At 57.6% G+C, this 19,700-nt stretch overlaps 1 protein-coding gene across 1 annotated transcript in view; it reads right to left on the reverse strand.

The window, feature by feature from the left end:
* Window positions 1-556: 556 nt before the first annotated feature.
* The window catches only part of LOC114817311 (antigen WC1.1-like), a 38,435-nt gene continuing 19,291 nt past the window's right edge, over window positions 557-19,700 (reverse strand). Inside the window, exons 19-34 of the mRNA XM_039914276.1 lie at window positions 13,087-13,149; window positions 11,778-12,092; window positions 10,172-10,486; window positions 8,836-8,934; window positions 8,440-8,754; window positions 6,601-6,915; window positions 5,641-5,682; window positions 5,185-5,499; window positions 4,886-4,924; window positions 4,586-4,624; window positions 3,964-4,083; window positions 3,487-3,579; window positions 2,767-2,842; window positions 1,516-1,605; window positions 1,043-1,174; window positions 557-909 (exon numbers count right to left, since the gene is read on the reverse strand). Coding sequence (XP_039770210.1) covers window positions 1,129-1,174; window positions 1,516-1,605; window positions 2,767-2,842; window positions 3,487-3,579; window positions 3,964-4,083; window positions 4,586-4,624; window positions 4,886-4,924; window positions 5,185-5,499; window positions 5,641-5,682; window positions 6,601-6,915; window positions 8,440-8,754; window positions 8,836-8,934; window positions 10,172-10,486; window positions 11,778-12,092; window positions 13,087-13,149 — 2,282 coding nt within the window. The 3' untranslated portion in view covers window positions 557-909; window positions 1,043-1,128. The remainder of the gene's footprint in view (window positions 910-1,042; window positions 1,175-1,515; window positions 1,606-2,766; window positions 2,843-3,486; window positions 3,580-3,963; window positions 4,084-4,585; window positions 4,625-4,885; window positions 4,925-5,184; window positions 5,500-5,640; window positions 5,683-6,600; window positions 6,916-8,439; window positions 8,755-8,835; window positions 8,935-10,171; window positions 10,487-11,777; window positions 12,093-13,086; window positions 13,150-19,700) is intronic.

Genomic DNA, 19,700 nt, shown 5'->3' on the forward strand with positions numbered 1-19,700 from the left:
CAGGGCTGGGGCCCCTCTTCATCCTCACTATCCATTCCAGGTCTACCCCAGCGCTTAGAACAGTGTTTGGCACACAGTAAACTCTTAACAAATACCACGATTATTATTTTTATATTAACCTCTGTCTCCCACTCTGCTCTATAAACTCATTATGGGCAGGGAACGAGTCTGCTAATTCTGTTGTACTCTCCCAAGGGATTAGGAAGCGCTCAGTAAATATCATTGATTAATTGACTGATTGGGCCTACTGGTCCGGGGCTAGACAGAGGGAACGAGAGGCAATAGATTCCTGCACTGGCCCCCACCCCTCCAGGATCCGACCTCCCCGTAGCCCCGGGCGTTGGGGATGAAGCGAAAGGGTCCGGGCTAGTCCTTCCACGGCCATCGGACACTGTGAACATCTGTGCTCTCCACAGCAGCGGGCACAGAGTTGCAGAGGTGGGTCCTCTCTGCATCCTATCTCGATCCAGGCCCACCACGGTCCCAAAACCGAGAACCCACAGCGAATCCCCCCTTGTCACCCGCGGTCCCGGCACAGTACTGACCCACACAGAACCTCGGAGAGACATATTTAATGGAAGAAATGGTAAATGCCGATGTCTAAGGGGCTCCGGGCAAGGCAGTTCCCCAGAATCAGATGGAAAGGGGGTTCCACCGAGCCGGGGTTCCTGTCCTGGGGGGGGTAAGTCGTGGTAGGTGTGGGGGGGGGCAATGACAATCGCGACCCCAGCCCAGCCGGGCGACAGGGTCAGCGTCCCAGGAGCTGGTCTCCAGGCTCGGCCGCTCTCTCGGGGACGTCGAGGACACAGAGTTCGGCATCGTCGTAGCCCGGGTCCTCGGGGGCCAGCGACCGGTCACCTGTCCCCGCCCCAGGGCCCTCGGCCTCCACTCGGGATGGCAAAGTCCGACCTGGAAGGGGCAAGAGGGAGGCGGGGTGGCGCGGGGGCCGAGGGGCCGCTCTCTCCGCCGGCTCCGGACACAGGCTGTCGCTCCCCCGGCCGCGCTGTCGGGGTCACGAATGGACGGACCCTCCCCCACTCACCTGTCGGGGGGACCCCGCCCCCAGGGACGTCCGCGGGGGGTTCCGGGGCCACCGCATCGCTCAGCGCAGGGTCGGGAACCCCGGCGTCATCGTAGCCGTCGGCCGGGTCCTCCTTGGGGAAGGGGTCTGTGGCTGGGGACCGGGCCGGGAGGGACAGGCTGAGCTGAGGACCCTCCCCCACCCGCGGGCCCGACCCGCCCCGGGATCCAGGGGAGCCGCCCCCGCCCGCGGGAGGGGCTGGGGTCCGGGGCCCCGGGACACGGCCCCCCACGGGATGGCCCGCAGTCCCCCTGCCCGAAGGGATAGCCCTCAGTACCCCTGCCCCACGAGATGGCCCGCAGTCCTCCTGCCCCAGGGGATGGCCCGCAATCCCCCTACCCCACGGGATTGCCCGCCCGCAGTCCCCCTGCCCCCGCGTGGGTCCTTCCCTCGCCCCCCGTGGGGGAGGGCCCGGGAGCCCCGCCCCGGCTCACCGCTGCCCCCTGCCGCTGGGGGGAGGTGGCTGCGCCCGCCGTCCTCCGCCTGGTCGTAGGCCCAGTCCTGCTCCCCGCCGGATCCGCGCTCTGAGCGGCCACAGGACGGACGGCGGAGCCTCACCCGGGGGCCCTCACCGGGGGGCCGCGCCTGGCTTCCCCTCAGACCCCCCAACCCGCCCCCCGCTCTCTGCCCATCTGCGGACAGGGGCACCGCCCGCCCGCTCCGTCCCGGGGCCGGGGCCGGGCCCGGGCCCCCAGCGGCCTAGACCCATCTCCCGTCTCCCGGGAACTGGACAGCCGCTCTCCTGGACATCGCCGCACCCCTCCACCGGGAATCTAGCTTCCCAGGACTGACGGGTGGGACCTGCTCCCCCAGAGACTCTCCCGCCCTCCCCCCCCCTCAGTGCTGCCCGGAGACACTCCGGCCTGAGGAGGGGCCCTCCGGGATCTCTCCCCTTTCGTCTCCTCCCAAACCGCTACCCTGTCACTACAGTCACTCATCCTCACCCAACTGGATGACTACATCAGCCTCCTCTCTGACCTCCCAACGTCTTGCCTCTCCCCACTTCAGTCAATACTTCACTCCGCTGCCTGGATCATCTTTCTACATAAACATTCGGGGCAGGTCACCCCCTAACTCGAAAATCTCCAGTGGTTGCCTATCAACCTCCGTATCACACAAAAACTCCTCAATATTGGCTTCAAAACTCTCCATCCCCTTGCCCCCTCCTACCTCACCTCCCTTCTCTCCTTCTCCAACCCAGCCCGCACACTCTGCTCCTCTGGTGCTAATCTTCTCGCTGGGACTCGATCTCGATTGTCTGACGTCCTACCTCTGGCCTGGTACGCCCTCCCTCCTCAAATCCGATGAACAATCGTGCTCCCCCGCTTCAAAACCCTACAGAAGGCGCACCTCCTCCAAGAGGCCTTCCCAGACTAAGCCCCACTACACCTTTAGCTCCCCCTCCCTTCCGTGTCACCACGACTCGCTCCCTTTGCTCTTCTTCCCTCTCCCCGCCCCACAGCAGTCATGTAAATATATATATATATAATTCTATGTAATTATATTGATGCCTGTTTACTTGTATTGATGCCTGTCTCCCCTCTCCCTCCCCAGACTGAGAGCCCATGGTGGGTAGTGATTGTCTCTCTTTATTGCTGCACTGTACTTTCTACGGGCTTAGTTCAGTGCTCTACACAGAGTAAGCGCTCAATAAATTCGATGGAAAGAATAAATGAATGAATTACCTCCGGCTCCTTCCCCCTCCTCGCTGTCCCCGGTGTAATAGGGCAGCTGAGCGGCCGAGCCCCCAGGACCCGGAGCCTGAACGGGAAATACGGAGACTCGTCTAGAGGTCGGACGGGAAGGAGAAACCCCATCGTCCTCGCTCCCCCTTCCTCCCGAGCTCGCCGACCCCCGTGTTCCCGGCCGCCTTCCCCACCCCCCGGGGGTCCGCGGACGGAGCCATTCGCGCCTAAGGGAGGGGATCTGAGGTGTTGGAGGGGGATGAGGAGCGTATAGCACAGTGATGGAACCCGACCGTCCAGGGGGCGGGAAAATCTCAGAGAGGTCGGGGGAGAAAGACAGCGGTGAAAGTCGTCAGGGCTGAAGCCTCACCTTAGGGTCGCATTGTGATGGCCACTACCCAGGGGACCAGGAAGACTGGGGAGGGGCTTCGGGGGGGACATCACGGGTCTAGGGCTGTCATCCTCCCGGCCAGAGGATGGTAGGATCTGGGGAAATGGCCGAGGGGGTGGCCTCCCCGGCAGTGGGGCTGAGGGACGGAGGGATGAGATGCCCGGACCTGAGCCACTTCCTTGGCAGCCCTGGACACTTGTCTCGCTGCAAAGATGGATCTGTCGCCCAACATGGGGCCCATTTCCGGGACAGGGCTGGCGGGGGGTGGGGTGAGGGGTGGCCCACACGGGCCCGGGAGTCGGGTAGGGGGCAAACACATACACACACACCTCGGAAGCTCAGCCCGTCCTTCTCCCCCATCAGCGCATATTCGAGCTCCTGGTACACGGCCTCCGAGAGAGAATCGCGGCGTCTGGAGGCGGCTGAGGACGACGATCTCCGCTCAGAAACCTCTCAGAGTCCCAGACTCCCGGGTCCGCTCTCCCACTCGGAACAGGTTTCTCGGCGGGAGAGTGATCCCTCCATGCTGGGCTGGACCCCGGTGTGCCCAATCCCTCCGCCCTGCGGTCCTCCCCTTCCCGCGGCTCCGGGATCCTCCAGCCTGATCCACCCACCCTGTCCGGGCAACGCTCGCACCCAGAACCTCGTCTGATTGGATCTGGATCTGGGCACCTTCCCGGAGCCTGGCCTGGCTCTCTCCTTCCCCTCCTGTGGCCGGGTAACTCCCTTCTCGCCTGGCTTGAGCCCTCCCTTCTCCCGGCCCGTTCCCCTCCCGGGCCGCTCCCCGTGTCAGCGGGCAACCCCACCTCTGCGCTGGGCTCTCTGCTGCAGGACCTGAGCCCCCAGGACGGCCAGGACCAGGAAGAGTAGGGCTCCCAGCACGACGCACAGGATCCTCGGTAAGGTGTCCACCGCGGAGCTCGACCCTGACAGTGGAGACACCCAACGGGACCGTGAGGGCTTCCGAACTCCGGGCCTTCCCCACCCCTGCGGGGCCCTGGGGCCATGATCCTTCCACGGGGCGGGACCCCACAACCCTCCGGTCATGCTGGGAACTCCCCTCCTTCCAGGTGGAACCTGAATTTTCAACAACCCTGAGTTCACAGAGCTGAGATGTGGGGCTTTGGCAATAGCTCATCCAACTAGTAGCCGCCCCACCTCTCCTCCCAGGTCAAAGACGGCATCTCGGGCCTGAGGAGGGTTCAGATCCCAGAAGAGAGTCCGGGTTCTCGGGTACGGTCAGTCCCACCCATCCCCAACACAGGTCCCCAACACCCATCGACCCCTCGGAGTCGCCCCATCAGAGTGGAGAGCCACCGAAACCCCAAAGACGCAGCACGGTGTGTAACCGCGGAGGGTTCAGTGACTAGGACGGTCAGTGGCGGGACCAGAAGTCTCCGGCCCTTCACCCGCAGACGGGTCAGTTACCTGGGTTGGACGGCGTTGTGACCGTGGTTCCCGGGGCTCCTGCAATGGACAGAGGGCGGGGCCTCAGGCTGGGGTGGGGCGGGGCCTGTTCGAGTCCCGGGGTCTCCTCAGGAACAAAGTAACCAGGAGGGAGAATCCCACCTCCTCTCCCCGCTCACCCTTCCCTTTTCCAGGGGTTCCCGAGCACCCGTCATGGTGGGTGCCCGTGGCGGCTCAGTTACTGCTAGGATGATGAGCAGAGTTGCAGGTGGGGGACAGGGAGCACTCTGGTCCCCTTTACCTGAGTCGGAGGGCAGTTACCTGGGTCAGGGGTCGATGTCACGGTGGTCCCTGTGATGCCTGCAACGGACAGAGGACGGGACCTGAGCCAGGAGCAGAACCTGAACCAGGGCCAGGGAGGCATTGGGAACCACGAAGACCCTCCTACAGATCGTTTCCTCGAATAGACTGCAGAGTCCTTGCTCCCTTCCCTCCTCCCACCAAACATCCATGTTGGGAAACTGGGCTCCGTTTTCCTCGGGCTGCAGACACGTGTGTCACCGGGATCCCCCTCCCCTCGGCTCAGCCCACAGTCCCCTGCCCCGTCCCCCTGCCCTCACCGGAACAATTCACCGCCGCATCTTCCTTGTGCCCGCAGTCACTCTGTCCCCTCGGCCCCGCGGGGCAGTCCAACAGAGAGGCCTCTCGACCCCTGCACGCCACCTCGTCCAACCAGATGGGCCCGGTGCCCGGACCGTACGCGGCCCCCCCGAGGGCGGCCACGGCCGAGCCACAGCCCAGCTGCCGGCACACCACCTCCGCGTTCCTCAGGTCCCAGGAGTCGTCGCACACCGTGCCCCAGGTGCCGTTGTGCCACACCTCCACACGACCCGAGCAGTCGTTGTCACTCCCCTTCACCCGGATACTGAGCCGCTCTGCAAAGAGGCATCCGGGCATCACCGCCGGCAACGAGGGGCGGGGGAGAGAGGTGAGAGCTGGGGGCGGGACAGGGAAAGGGGAAGGGCCGGGGGAAGGACCAGGGGGCTGGGAAGGGACAGGTGGAGAGGCTGACCTACCGGCGCACCTCGCAGATCCCGGGCACTGGATTTTCTCCTTCTCTGGGGAAACACAATGAGGAGACATTAGAGCCGAGTGACAGACCTAGGGGAGAGGTGCTCTCGGGTTGGGGATGAACACGTTGAACTGTCGAAGTGAGCTGACAGAATTTCAGCATCTTTTTGACCACTGATTAGCTAGCACAGATGAACTATAAGGGCAGAAGGGACTAGGCTAAACCGAGAAGGGCCTTATCACTCTGAATCCACCCAACAGCCCTCGGGAATGGGTCAGCCGGTAACACACCAGCGTTCTCATCGACTCTGGCAAAACTGATCAGTTGTTGACACCGGGCTTGTAACTGACGGTCCTGGACCCACCCTGAGGGGTCTCAGCAGGACCGGGCCCCGCCGACCAACAGACTGTAAACCAACCACCAGGCAGCAACCAGCCGAGACCCCATGGAGGAACGGAGCAGGGAAGACCCAGGATTCCAGCCCTGAGGGGGTCTCCACTCATTACCAATGTTTACCGTGCCCGAGTCTGGGGGAGAGTCCGTGGATCTCTGTGGGAAAGGAAGGCTGGGTAGGGGACGCCCTGGTTCAGAGCCAGGTAAATAAAATCCCAGCCAGTTAGACTGGCCGACGCTCAAACGTCAAACCGGGACTGGGAATGGGTCACCGCCTCAGTGCACGTGCCCGGTGTCCGGCCCGGCAGATGGGAGTTTGGGCACAGCTCGGGCAACAGCTGTCTTCTCCCGCAGACCCTGGTCAAGGCCCAGGAATCCCTCACCACCTCCCGCAGGTGTGAATCGAGGGTCAGGCAGCCCTTCATTTTGCAGCCCTTCACTTCCCTGCAGCTGTGGAGGCGCCGTGCCTCTGGGCTGCAAATGGTGGGTGAGTGAACAGATGACCGGTTGGGACAGACAGGTGGAGATTTCAGAAGGACACACTTATGGACAGCAACAGACAGGGAGTCACCTGCACATTCAATTTGGGCTTCTTCTTCGTCAGAGCAGGACTCCTCGTTCCAGGGGTCAGACGGACACTCCCAGAGGGTGGGGTCACCAGCTCGACATTCGATCTTATCGACCCATCGAGGCTTAGACCCTTTCCCATAAATGTCACTAGTCACTGTGGTCCCCCTGTCCCCACAGCCCAGCTGCCGGCAGATCACGCCCGCGGTGATGTCCAGCATGGAGTTGCTGCACACGCCCCCCCACGTCCCGTTGTACAAGATTTCCAGACGCCCGGCACAGGGTGAGATCCCGCTGACCAGCCTCAGGTCCAGAAATTCTGCAGAGGAAATCGGGGATGGACGGTCCAGTCAGAGAGGGCGTTTTCACACCAAACTTCGATTCCTGAAGGGGACTGAGAAACGGTTTCCTGACCCTCCTCTGGGGCCCTTCAAAGCCCCATCGTGTTCCAGGCTTCCATCTGGTCTCTGGGAGTCTAAGTGTCTCCCTCGCTCTGCCCCTTCTCCCCCAGTCGCCCGTGGCTGCCAGCCTAGCTCTGCTCACCCAGGGACAGGGGGTGTGGACCCTTCGGTGTGGGGATTCACCTTGAACCCTGAGAAACAGCAGGGACTAAAGGAAAGATCGCGGACCTGGGATTCAGAGGACATGGATTCTAAGTCCTGTCCTGCCACTTCAATCGATCAATTGTATTTATAGAGCGCTTACTGTGTGCAGAGTACTGTATTAAGCATTTTGGAGAGTACAATAGAACAAACACGTTCCCTGCTCACAACGAGCAGGCATGTTTCCCTGCCCATAACTGCTTTTCAGTCTAGAGGGGGAGACAGACATCAATACAGATAAAGATGTACATAGGTGTCAGTGAAGCCAAGGTTGGATAATGTTTCCAAGCAAAGGGGATGGTCGACAGTGTTGAAGGCAGTTGAGAAATTGAGGAGGATTAGGATGGAGTAGAGGCTGTTGGTTTTGGCAAGAAGGAGACTACTGGTGACCTTTGAGAGGGCAGTTTCTGTGGAGTGAAGGGAAGGGAAGTCAAAATTGGAGGGGGTCAAGGAGAGAATCGGAGAGGAACTTGAAACAGTAGGTGAAGACAACTTGCTCAAGGAGTTCGGAGAGGAACGGAAGGAGGGAGATGGCGTAATAACCGGAGGGAGCGTTTGGGGGCAAGGGAGGGTCTTTTCAGGATAGGGGAGATGTGTGAAAACAATGGGGAAGAAGCCATTGGCAAGTGAACAGTCAAAGATGGGGGTCTCGGCAGGGAAGAAGGGTGTTTTCCTCCCCGTCTAGACTGTAAACTAGTTTATGGGCAGGGAACACGTCTGCTAATTCCGTTGCATTGTATTCTACCGGGCGCTTAGTATGGTACTCTGCACATAGTGAGCGATCAATAAAAATGGTCGATTGATGGGCCAAATGCGAAGGGATGGGGTCAGATTCAGTGGTGGAGGGGGTGGATTTCGAGAAAAGGCTGGTCTGCTGGGTGATTTCGAGCAAGTGACTTAACTTCCCTGAATCATGGTTACTTCATCTGTAAAAAGAGAATTAAGACTGAGCTCCGTGGGGACACGGAGTGCATCCATCCTGATTAGCTTGCATCAAGCAATCAATACAATTTTTTGAGGATTTACTATGTGCAGCACACTGTTCTAAGTGCTTGGGAGAGTACAATAACAAAAGAATTTGCAGACACGTTCCTGCCCATAATAAGCTAACAGTCTCTACCCCAGCGCTTAGTGCAGTTGACCGACACGGAGTAAGGTGTTAACAGATACCATTAAAAAAAACTCCAACCCTTGATCGGCTTCGCAGCGGCGGGAGCTTGGGGACCGGGTGCGGGGCTCACCTGAGCAGAACGCTCCCGCGTCCTCCTTGTGCCTGCAGTCGTGGCGGCCCCAGCCCCCCGACGGGCACCGCCCCAGGTGCGACTCGTTCCCGGAGCAGCGCAGCTCGTCCAGCCAGACGGGCCCCTCCCCCGGCCCGAAGCGGGCGGCCCCGGGGGCGTTCACGGCGACCCCGCAGCCCAGCTGTCGGCACACCACCTGGGCGTCGCTCACGTCCCACCCGTCGTCGCACACGGTGCCCCACGTCCCGTTGTAGAAGATCTCCACGCGGCCGGCGCAGCGCCCGCCGCCGTCCGCCAGGCGGAGCTGTGGAGCCCCTGCGGGACGAGGTCCCCGTCAGTGCGCATGCCCGGGGCGGGGCTGGGCGGGGAGGGGGTCAGTGGGGGCGGGGCTCTCACCTGTGCACTCTGCAGCGCCCCCCTGTGGGCCCCCGGGCCCGGCCGGCTCCCACGTGGACACGTTGCACTGCGGGGACGGCGACGGACGGGTCCCGTTTCCTGAGGACAGCGCGGTCATCAGCCCCGGGGACGGGAGGGAGAGGGGCAGAGGCGGGCGGACGGGCCCTGGGGCAAGTCCGGGAACGGATTGTCCCCCAGGGGGTCACTATAATGGGCAGGAATGTGAGCGTGACGCCGCTGAGCGCACTTCACTCCCGTCTCTAGGCCCACCCAGCATTATTGGGCAGGGATTGTCTCTATCTGGTGGCGAATTGTACATTCCAAGCGCTTAGTACAGTGCTCTGCACATAGTAAGCGTTCAATAAATGCGATTGAATGAATGAATGAATGGGGGAATCCTGTCCACCTCCCTGAAAGCTGAATGAGGCAGCGACGGCCACCTGAGCCCGCCTGGGGAGGGACACTGAGGAGGACGGGGGAGGTGAGCGCCAGCTCTCGAGCTGGTACTGGGTGTGGGATGGACAAAGGTGATGGCAGGCAGGTGGGCATGGGATGATAAGAGAGCTTCCTAGTGGGTCTGAAGGCACCACTGATCTGAAAGCTGGGATGAGGCTGGGTTTGGAGGCTGTGGGAGGGGTTGAAGCTGCAAGAGAAGATTCAACTATGACTCCTTTGTTGCGATAGGGGGTGCTGGATACATTGGAGTGTTTTTATTTTGGGTATTCTAGTTTTTTGTGTTGTATTAGTCTTTCATCCCACCTTACGTGTCTCCCCCCTTATAGTCTTAGATTTTGAGCCCCTCGAGGGCCAGGGACCATTTCTAATTGCCAGCTCTAAATTATTTCCCAGTATTTCATACAATGCTCTGGAAACAGTAAACGCTCGGTTCATACTACTACTGTGACCACTACACTGTATGCTGAAAGAGAATCCTGAGGGAGCAGTCGAGGAGGAGAAGGAGTTGGGAGACACTGGAAGAGGGAGTTGGGTAAGGGGTCCCCTTTGGGCCCAGGACCTCCTTTGGGAACCCCACATTTCACTCTCGTGCCCACAACCTCAATTTATTGCCATTGTTCTTGTCTGTCCATCTCCCCCGATTAGACTGTAAGCCCGTCAAACGGCAGGGACTGTCTCTATCTGTTGCCGACTTGTTCATCCCAAGCGCTTAGTACAGTGCTCTGCACATAGTAAGCGCTCAATAAATACTATTGAATGAATGAATGAATGAATGAACCTCAAGCAGTCCCTTCCCAGCAGCTTGTCTCTCTCAGGAACCTTCTTCCATCAGCTCCACCTCCCCCATGATAGAGACCCCGCCCACGTTTCCCCTCCTCACCTGTGCAGATCACCGCGGCCACGTTTCCATGAGAACAGGGAGGGGCCCCCAGGACGGTCACAGGACAATCGTTCAGATTGGTCTCTGACCCTGAGCAGTAAAATGTTTCTGTCCACACCTTGCCGTTTCCTTCCCCGAACTCCGCCCCTCCGGGGGCCGACATGGCAAACCCACAGTCGAGCTGGTGGCACAGGACGTTGGCATCTGCCAGGTCCCAGCGGTCGGCACAGAGGCTTCCCCAGGACCCGACCATCTGGAGCTCCACTCTGCCCTCACAGCGGGAGCTGCCGTTCACCAGTCTCAATCCTGTGAACCCTGGGGAGGGGCAGATGGGAGTCAGAGAAGGCTAAAAGGCCTAATTCCACCCCAAACCCTCTCTGCCCGGGGGAGGGGGGACAGGTTGGAGGTGAAGGAGGGGGAGATAGAGATGTAACCCTCTAATCAGCAGCCTCATCTAGTGGCAAGAGCATGGTCCTGGGAGTCAGAGGACCTGCACTGCCACTCGTCTGCTGTTTGACCTTGGGTGAGTAACTTAATTTCTCTGGGCTTCAGTTACCTCATCTATAAAATGGGAATTAAGACTATGAGATTCATGTAGGACATATAGAGTGTCCAACTTGATTTTCTTGCGTCTACACCAGCCGTTAGGACAGTGCCTAGCATATAGCATAGCGAGCACTTAAATACCATGAAGAAAAGAAACCTGACCTCAATTTACCCTGAGGAATGGGAAATGGGACTTACTACTGCCCAGATCATTTTTCTAAAAGAAGTTCCGTCCATGTTGCTCATCCACCTCCACGTCAGATAGATACTCCTTACCATCGGCTTTAAAGCTCTCAATCACCTTGCCCTCTCCAACCTTACCTCTCTGATCTCCTACTATGACTCAGCCTTACACTTCACTCCACTGTCAATCTACACGTTGTACCTCGACATTGTCTATCTTGGTGCCAACACCTAGCACACATCGGGCCTCTGGCCTGGAACTCGCTCCCAGTTCATAGCCAACAGACCACCCCTCGCTTCCCTCTCAAAGCCTTATTACAATCACGTGTCCTTTCCTACACCCTCATTTCCTCTGCTCCTCCCTTCTGTCCTACCCCTGCACTTTGATTTGTACCCTTTACTCACCCTACCCTCAGTCATCCAGCTCTTATGCACAGAGCCATAAAATGTATTTCTGTTCATGTCGGGTTCTCCCTCTAGACTGTTAGGCTAGATGATGTGGGCTACCAAATCATTACACTGTACTCTTCCAAGCACTTAGTACAGTGTTCTGCATATATTAAACAATCAATAAATATGATTGATTGAATGATTGAGATTGGAGAGTCCAAACCCAGCCTGGACCCTAACTGGGAGGAGGAAGGGATGGGGGAGGTGGAACAGGTCGAAGGGTCCAGTCCCTGCAGGGTCCTTGTGTACCTTGGGAAGAGGGAGGCAGGGAGCAGGGGCAGGTCTAAACTATCCAGCCCTGCAGGGACCCTGTATATCCTGGGGAGGGGGAGGAGAAGTTGGGGGGGGGGGGGAGGTCAGGTCAGAGGGTCCATCCCGAACCCAGTTCAGGCTGAATGGGTTTATGATGCCATATCTGGAATCTCACTTGAGCAGACGACTCCGACGTCCCTGTGGTGGTTGCATGTCCCATTCTGCTGGGATTGTTTGGGGCAGAAAGACAGATGGGACTCATTCCCTGCACACTGGAAGTCTTCATCCCATACCCGGTCCTGGCCCTCTCCAAACTGGGCTCCCCCAAGGACGGATATGGCCACTCCACATTGCAGCTCCCGGCACAGGACGGCCGCAGCATTCAGAGAAAAGTGAGAGTCGCAGACAGTGCCCCACGTGTCTCCGTGAGTCACCTCCACTCTTCCGGCACACAGCCGTGGCAGCCCAACCAGCCGGGGATGTCTGTGTTCTGGGAAACAGCAATGACACGACAGTGAGGGACCCTCTCCCAGCCCAACCCCCGCCATCCAGGCAAAGGCTGCGTCTTTTCATAACCTGAAGGTCTCCAAGACGTAGCCTCCACTCCCTCCCTCAGGGACCTGTTTGCCTGTTCACAGCCTGATCACCAACACATTGTTTCTGGTTCAGGGAAAAATTTCTGTCCATTTACCCATTTACCATAGCCACTGTGGTGAGCTCTGAGGGCCAGGACAGCCACCCAGCATCCTCTCCCAGAGCCTCCTACGAATCTGAGTTCCTTCATTTCCCTTCTCTTTCCTCCTTCCTCCTCACACCTGAATGCACAACAGAAGGCTAGGACTGGAGTGAGGAGGAGATGACTGTGGAATAAACCCTTCAGAAATAAAGAACAGTGTTGGGTTGGGCTGACGGGACATTTCTCCTTCCTGCTGGAATCTCAGCAGCTACAGCCACAGCAGGACTTCTTCCCGGGTTGCACCTTGCCTTCCCAGGGACACCCCTGGCTCTGTTCCTTGTCTCCTTGCCATAATCCCTGGCCTCATTACCCCGTCACTGGTTGTCCGATCAGGGGGCCCCAGGACCATCAGAACTCAGCCGTATTTGTTTTTGGTCCAACCAAACTGTGATTTGTTGCCCCAGGGCTCCCCCAACAGATTTTCATGATGCCTAGGAGGGATCTTCTACCCACCTAATTAGGGGAGAGTCTGCAGCTGAAGGATCTGGGGCCAACTGTGCGGTTTGAGTCCTGGGAAGTCGGCATCAATCTCTACTGAGGCTCTGGTCTGGGGCCCAGGGGGAAGTAGGGTGGTATGGAGCCATGTTGAGTCCCTGGGCTTCTTCTTCCCCCACCCTCAGTTCTACCCAGATCCCCAGGGGCTCCCCCACCCTGACATCATTCCAGACTGAAGGAGATACCCAGGAATGGCTGCAGGCCACAGCAAACCTCCTGAGTCCCTCCCTGTCCCTGGTCAGCTCCCACTGACGGTTCAGAGGGACCAGATTCACCTCGGACCCTGACAGCCACACTAGGGCAGTCATCCCGTGGCCTGGTGAAAAGAGTATGGTCCTGAGAGTCAGAGGACACAGGTTCTAATCCCAGTTCTGCCAGTTGTTAGCTGTGAGACCTTGGGCAACCCATTTAACTTCTCTGTGCCTGAGCTTCCTCAACTGTATAATGGAGAATACCTGTTTTCCCTCCTATTTACACTGTGCACCCCATGTAGTATAGGAACTATGTCTGATCTACTTAGAGAAGCAGCGTGGCTCAGTGGAAAGAGCATGGGCTTGGGAGTCAGAGGTCATGGGTTCGAATCCCGGCTCCGCCACTTGTCAGCTGTGTGACTATGGGCAAGTCACTTCACTTCTCTGTGCCTCAGTTACCTCATCTGTAAAATGGGGATTAAGATTGTGACCCTCATGTGGGACAACCTGATTTCCCTGTATCTACCCCAGCGCTTAGAACAGCGCTCTGCACATAGTAAGCCCTTAATAAATACTAACAAAATACTTACTCATACCTATCCCAGCACTTAGAAAGGTGTTTGACACTCAGGAAGCACTTGAGCATAAACAAAAATTGACCTGGCAGTAAAAGGACCAGCTGCCCTATCCACTCTCAGGAGTCCCCTTATGGCCAAGGGGAGAGGGAACTGGAGCAGAAGAGAGGTTCACAGAGGGACACTGATTGTGGGGGCAAGGAGAGCAAGGGCACCACAGCAGTGTGAACTGGGGGAATCCCAGCCTGGCTCATCCCAGTCATCTGAAAAGACCCCGACATCTTCCAGTCTGGGCTGGAAAGACCTAAAATGGTGGCTTTCTGGCCTGCTTGTTCCCTGAAGCCTGCGTCTTCCCCTCACATCTCAGCCCCTTTTCATCATGGAGAGTTTGCAGCTCTGCTGGAGCTGACCTCTGAGGACCAAGAATAATAATAATAATAATGTTGGTATTTGTTAAGCGCTTACTATGTGCCGAGCACTGTTCTAAGCGCTGGGGTAGACACAGGGGAATCAGGTTGTCCCATGTGGGGCTCACAGTCTTAATCACCATTTTACAGATGCGGTAACTGAGGCACCGAGAAGTTAAGTGACTTGCCCAAAGTCACACAGCTGACAAGTGGCCGAGCCGGGATTCAAATCCATGACCTCTGACTCCAAATCCCGTGCTCTTTCCATTGAGCCACAAAGTGTAGGGCTAGGCACAGTCACTATCCCAGACACTCACCTGGCCCCAGCCTGACTGAGAAGCCCAATTTCTGGCAAAGCCCGACTAGAGGAGTCTGGAGTGCTACATTGGGTCGCCCCTGGGGCCAGGGCCTACCTTCCCAGGGACACTCCTGTCTCTGCTCTTTGTCTCCTGCCCAGAATTCCTGGTCCCAAGATTGTCAGTGGTTGCCCGACCAGGGAGCCAATGGACCATCAGAGCTCAGCCAGATTTTCTTTTGGTCCAAACCGAGCCATGTCTTGTTGCCCCTGGGTTCCCCTCAAAGGTTTTCCTGACTTCTAGGAGAGCTATCCCCCCCACCCAACTAAGGGAGGGCCTGCAGCTGAAGGATCTGAAGTCAAGTGGGTGGGTTGAGTCCTAGGAAGCCGGCACCAATTTCAGCTGAGTCTCTGGTCTGAGGTCCATGGGGAAACAGGGTGCTTTGGAGACAAGTTGGGCTCCTATGGTTTCTCTTCCACCACCTTCAGTTCTACCCAGGCTCCTAGGGGCTCCCCCATCCTGACAGTATTCCAGGCTGAAGGAGACCTCCAGATGTGGCTGCAGGCCAGAGCAGACCTCCCGGGCTCCTCTTTCTCCCTGGTCAGCTCCCACTGCAGGCCTGGAAGACCCAGATTCACCCAGGACTCTGACAGCCACAACAGGCCAGGCATCCTGTTGTTAGTGGAAAGAGCACAGGCCTGCGAGTCAGAGGACCTGAGTTCTAATTCGAGTTCTGCCAATTGCTTGAATGAATGAATGAAAAGCAGGGGATCCTGCCTGACCTACAATTGCTTGCCATGTGATTTTAAGAAAGTCACTTAGATTCTCTGTACCTCAGATTCCTCCACTATAAAATGGGCATTAAATACCTCCTATTCACACTAGGAGCCCCACATTGTACAGGAACTATGTCAGACCTAATTAACTTGTACCTACCATAGCTATCAGTACAGTGTTTGACACATAGTAAGCTCTTAACAAATAGCTCAAAAAAAATAAAATTTGACCTGGGGGAGAAAGGAGCGGCTGCCCCATCCTCTCTCAGGAGCCTCCTTGTGGCCAAGCGGAGAGGAAGCTGGGGCCAAGGACTGGTGCACAGAGGTGTCCCCTTTGTTGGGGTGAGGGGAACGAGGGCCCCAAAGGCTGTGGGAGCTGGGGGACTCCCAGCCAAGCTCATCCCAGAGCTCTGATAAGAACAAACAGCCTTCAGTCTAGGCTGAAAAGATCTAAAATGGCAGCTTTCTGGCCTGCTCGCTCCCTGAAGCCTGCATCCTCACAGTCTGCATCCTCCCTCACCTCACAGCCCCTTTTCACCATAGAGAGTTGGCAGCTTCGCTAGACCCAAACCCGGTGGCCAAAGGACCGAATGGGGACCTGCCAATCCTCCCCTCCTAGGCCCATTCCCTGCCCGACCTGGAAACCTAATTCCTAGGAAAGCCCGGCCAGGGAAGTCTGATGTCTACATTGGGTCGTTCTTGGGGCCGAGGTTCCCTCAGGGCTCCCTGCAGGGGGATGGACTGACCCGGACTGACCTGAGCATCGTACTCCAGCATCCTCGGTGTGGAGACACTGATCATATGGATTCCATTCAAAGCCCTCGCAGTTCCAGAGAGCCTCCTCTTCTCCCTGACAGAACAGATAATACACCCAAACGCGCCCAGACCCTGGCCCATATTTGGCCCCATGAGAGGCACTGACCACCGTTCCGCACCCCAGCTGTCTGCACACCACGGCTGCATCATCTGTATCCCAGTTAGAGTCACACACTGTCCCCCACTGTCCGTTATGTTCCAGTTCCACACGCCCCTCACATGGGCTCTCTCCATTCGCCAGCCTCAGCTCATCAGCCAAAGCCCCTGCAAAACAGACCATCCCACCCAGTCACAGGGGAGACAGCAACCCTGCTCCCCCAACACCCTTCCACTCCTGGCCAATCCCAGTTCCCGGCCTCCCTCCTGGGTCCCCCAGAGGCTTGTCTGTTGAGTCAGGGAGCCTCGGGCCACAGCAGGGTGTTGCGGTACCCAATCCTAGAGTGCAGCGACCCATTCCTTCCCCGCTGGGGTCAAGGAAAAGAACCAGTTCTGCCTGGGTTGGAATCAGCTTACTGAAGACCAGCATGGAGAGAAGAGATGGGGTGGGTGACGAGGGCGGGACAGGGAATTTTGGTTATTGAGGCATTGTTGGTTGGGGGAAGAGAGAGAAGGTAAGGACAGGCTCAGGGGAGATGAGCTGTTAGTGGAAAGGGACAGTGTCAGGGATTAGTTCTTCCTCAACAACATTTCCAGAACTTGCTCTATCCTCCCCATCCAAACAGCCTCCATACTGGCTCCTAGTTCTGAAAAACTCAAAATCTGCTTAAATGTTTACAAATACCCATTACTCCTAGTTCAAATCTTTACATTCTTAACTTTACACTCTGTAGCTTAAGCATCTGTTTCCTCAACTAAATTTTGATTACCTTAAGGGCAGCATTCATGTCTTTCAATTTTGTTGCCCTCTCCCTCAAGCCCTCAAGACACTACTGATTGATGGGATCAGGACAATGGGGCCATTTCTATGTCATCAGGGCCTCAGCCTCACCGGCCCCTGACCCTGCCTCCTTGCTTCAGTCCCCTGATGCCATCACACCTGTCCCCAGGGTGCAGCCTTCCGACAGCCTCTACCCTGGCCCCTAGGACTTGAACCAAACCCCAGGAAAGGTCACTGGAGCCATTGAGCACAATCAGAACTCCTGGGGCTGTCAGTGGCGGGGCTGGGCCTGTGGTAGGGAAGGGAACAGGATTGGATGTGGACTGATCCCTCTATCCCGAGACACCCCAAACCAGATCCTGAACTGGGTGCCCCTGATGGGACAAGAACCCGATCCCCTGGACTCTGCCCTGGCCACCGCTCCAGGCAGTGCCTTGGAAAAAACGTTTCCCTGCTGGGCTCATCCTGCTCATGCTGCCTACCTTTCCCCATGCCCAGACCGCAGAGGATGGATAGACACTTACCTGGGATGACCAAAAGAAGGCTGAGGACCAGGACACTGAGGCCCTGAGCAGAGGGTCGTCCCCCCAAGGCCATCCCGACCCCACACCCCCCTCCCAGCCCGCATGTGCCCTCTGCGTAGGGCCGCACAGTGTCTGAGAGAGGGAGTCAGGAAATGGGAGGGAAATTTATAGATCCAGCCCCCGCACCCCCCACAATACCCCCAGACGGGAGCCAATAGGAGCCCCTTTTACCTTTTCAGACATTATCAGAACCTCCATCTGCCCTGTGCAAAGCTCCCAGGGGCCAATAGGATCCTGAACCTCCCAATGATCGCCATATATGAGCAAAGAGGCTTTGTGATGCTATGCACCCCTTTGCCACGGGGACCAGCGACCCACCTCTAGGGGGTTTGGGGTTGTTTCTGCATCTCCCCCCACTGGGATCATGGGTCCTGGTCCGTACCCAACTCCTACCGGGCAGCCCATCCAATGACTCTTTGATCCCCAGGGTCCAGACTCGTCCACACCCTCAGCCATGCCCAACCGGACCCTCCCTCCAACCCTCGCCACCCCCCCATTCCGCCAAAAGCTCCCACAGTCTCCCTTCAGCCTCCTCCCAGCCAGGTCTCCCTCAGTCCCTGCACCCACTCCCTTTCACCCTCTTTTTCTCCGCACCTTGGGACTTCCTTGTTCCCCTCGTTACTGAGTGACTGATCTCTTTGACTGGCTGCTCCCCACTTGCCGTTCCCACAATGGGCCCGTGTTTTGTATCTGTGGGCTTGTGTGTGTGTCTTTGGGCATGTGTGTGACTGTCAGTATAGGTTGTTAAGGTGAAGAATATCTGGCTATTTCAGCTCTATAAGTTCACTAAGGCTGCTCAAGCTTCTGACCTTGGTGGGGAAGTTGGCACAGTCAGAGCAAGATAACCTGGATGTAGCCCCACTGCTCCTTCCTCTCCGATGAGAGATGTGAGCTTGTGCACCCCAAGAGAAAATGCTTTTCACATCCCCGTGGGTCCGATTGTGATCTGCTGTAGCAGCTGTGACACCTCCACGATGGCACTGAGGTTTGGGGCTGTTCCAGTCTCGCAGCTGGGCCAGTCGTGCCCAAAGCCAAAGGGGGCTGGGCTCACATCTCCAGCACCGAAGGGAACACAAACTCTTGCCTTCACCTTCCTAGTCTACCCTGGGTGGGTGTCTACACTGGCACAGAGCAGGGTTACAGAAGCCATCAGGCAGCCCGGCACCGGGCAGGGTCATTGGAAGAAAGACAGCCCAAACAGGCCTGTCCATGCATATGGGTCTCTCATGAAGTAAAATGTCCAGGCTTATTCTAGGTATCCCTGATGGGACATTCAGGGTTCCTGTTTCTCAGGGTTGGCTGAGGGAGGGGGTCTTTGTGAGACCCCCACTGGGAAACAGGCACAGAGTCAGAGAGGCACCCGAGGCATCTCTGCCCTATGTCTGGGAGTGCAGGAAGGAAACTCATGGAACCCCTGGGCCTGTGAAGGAAATATTTAGCACCTGTGAACCTTGGCGAATTACATGGACATCATCTCCTCCACTCCCCTAGACCGCAGTCTGACAGTTGCTGACAGTCCTGGTTTCTCCTGCTCCACGGGCATTCAGGGAGAACTCCTTGCCAGGGTGTGAGCTCTGGAGAAAGGGAGAAGGTAGAGGTAAGGGAGAGAGATGATGGAGCTATTGGGCAGAAGAAGGAGGAATCGGAGGGGTGGGAATCGGAGGGGTGGTGGGGAGTGGGGACAGGGAGTAAGGGAAGAGTGAGTTGATGGATTGATTGACTAGGGGAGGGGAGCCCTGGAGGGGGCATCCTGTGAGCCCAGAGAGGGCACCTCTGCACCTCTCTCCCATCATCCCTCCCGCTCCGGTCAAACTAAGCTAAACTCTCCATTCGTAGCTCAGATGATCTCCCTTTCAGCCCCAGGGGAGCGAGAAGAACAGAAGCCCAAGCAGGCGTCGATACCGGACAAAAAAACAAATTCCCCGTAACCCCGCAGAGAACGCCGCCCGCCCAAAGCAGCACAGCACGGTCGTGACCACAAGAGGGCGCCCGCGGCATCACTGGCTTCCCAAGAGACCCCTTCCGGGCCTGCCGAACTCTGTTGCACCGAGAAAGCCACATCGTATATTATTGCGACAAGTGCTTTATCTGTCGATCGCAATATTACAGGATCATTGTAGGGTTATTGCCGGCCCAGTGTGGTCACGTGTTTTTTATCCTCCTTCAACGCCGCTAGAAAACGACTTCACACACCGCCCATCCCTGAACAGCTAGACTCCACTTACCCTACTCTCACTCCTGCAGCTGTGCCCGAGGCCGCCGGTGCAAACTGAGCTTCCATCTGGTCTCACGGTCAATCACGGACGCTGGGATTCCTTCCCCTCACCAGCTCCGCACCCCTGCTC

The sequence above is a fragment of the Ornithorhynchus anatinus genome, chromosome 16, assembly GCF_004115215.2.
Source record: "Ornithorhynchus anatinus isolate Pmale09 chromosome 16, mOrnAna1.pri.v4, whole genome shotgun sequence".
NCBI classification, from domain to species: Eukaryota; Metazoa; Chordata; class Mammalia; order Monotremata; family Ornithorhynchidae; genus Ornithorhynchus; species Ornithorhynchus anatinus.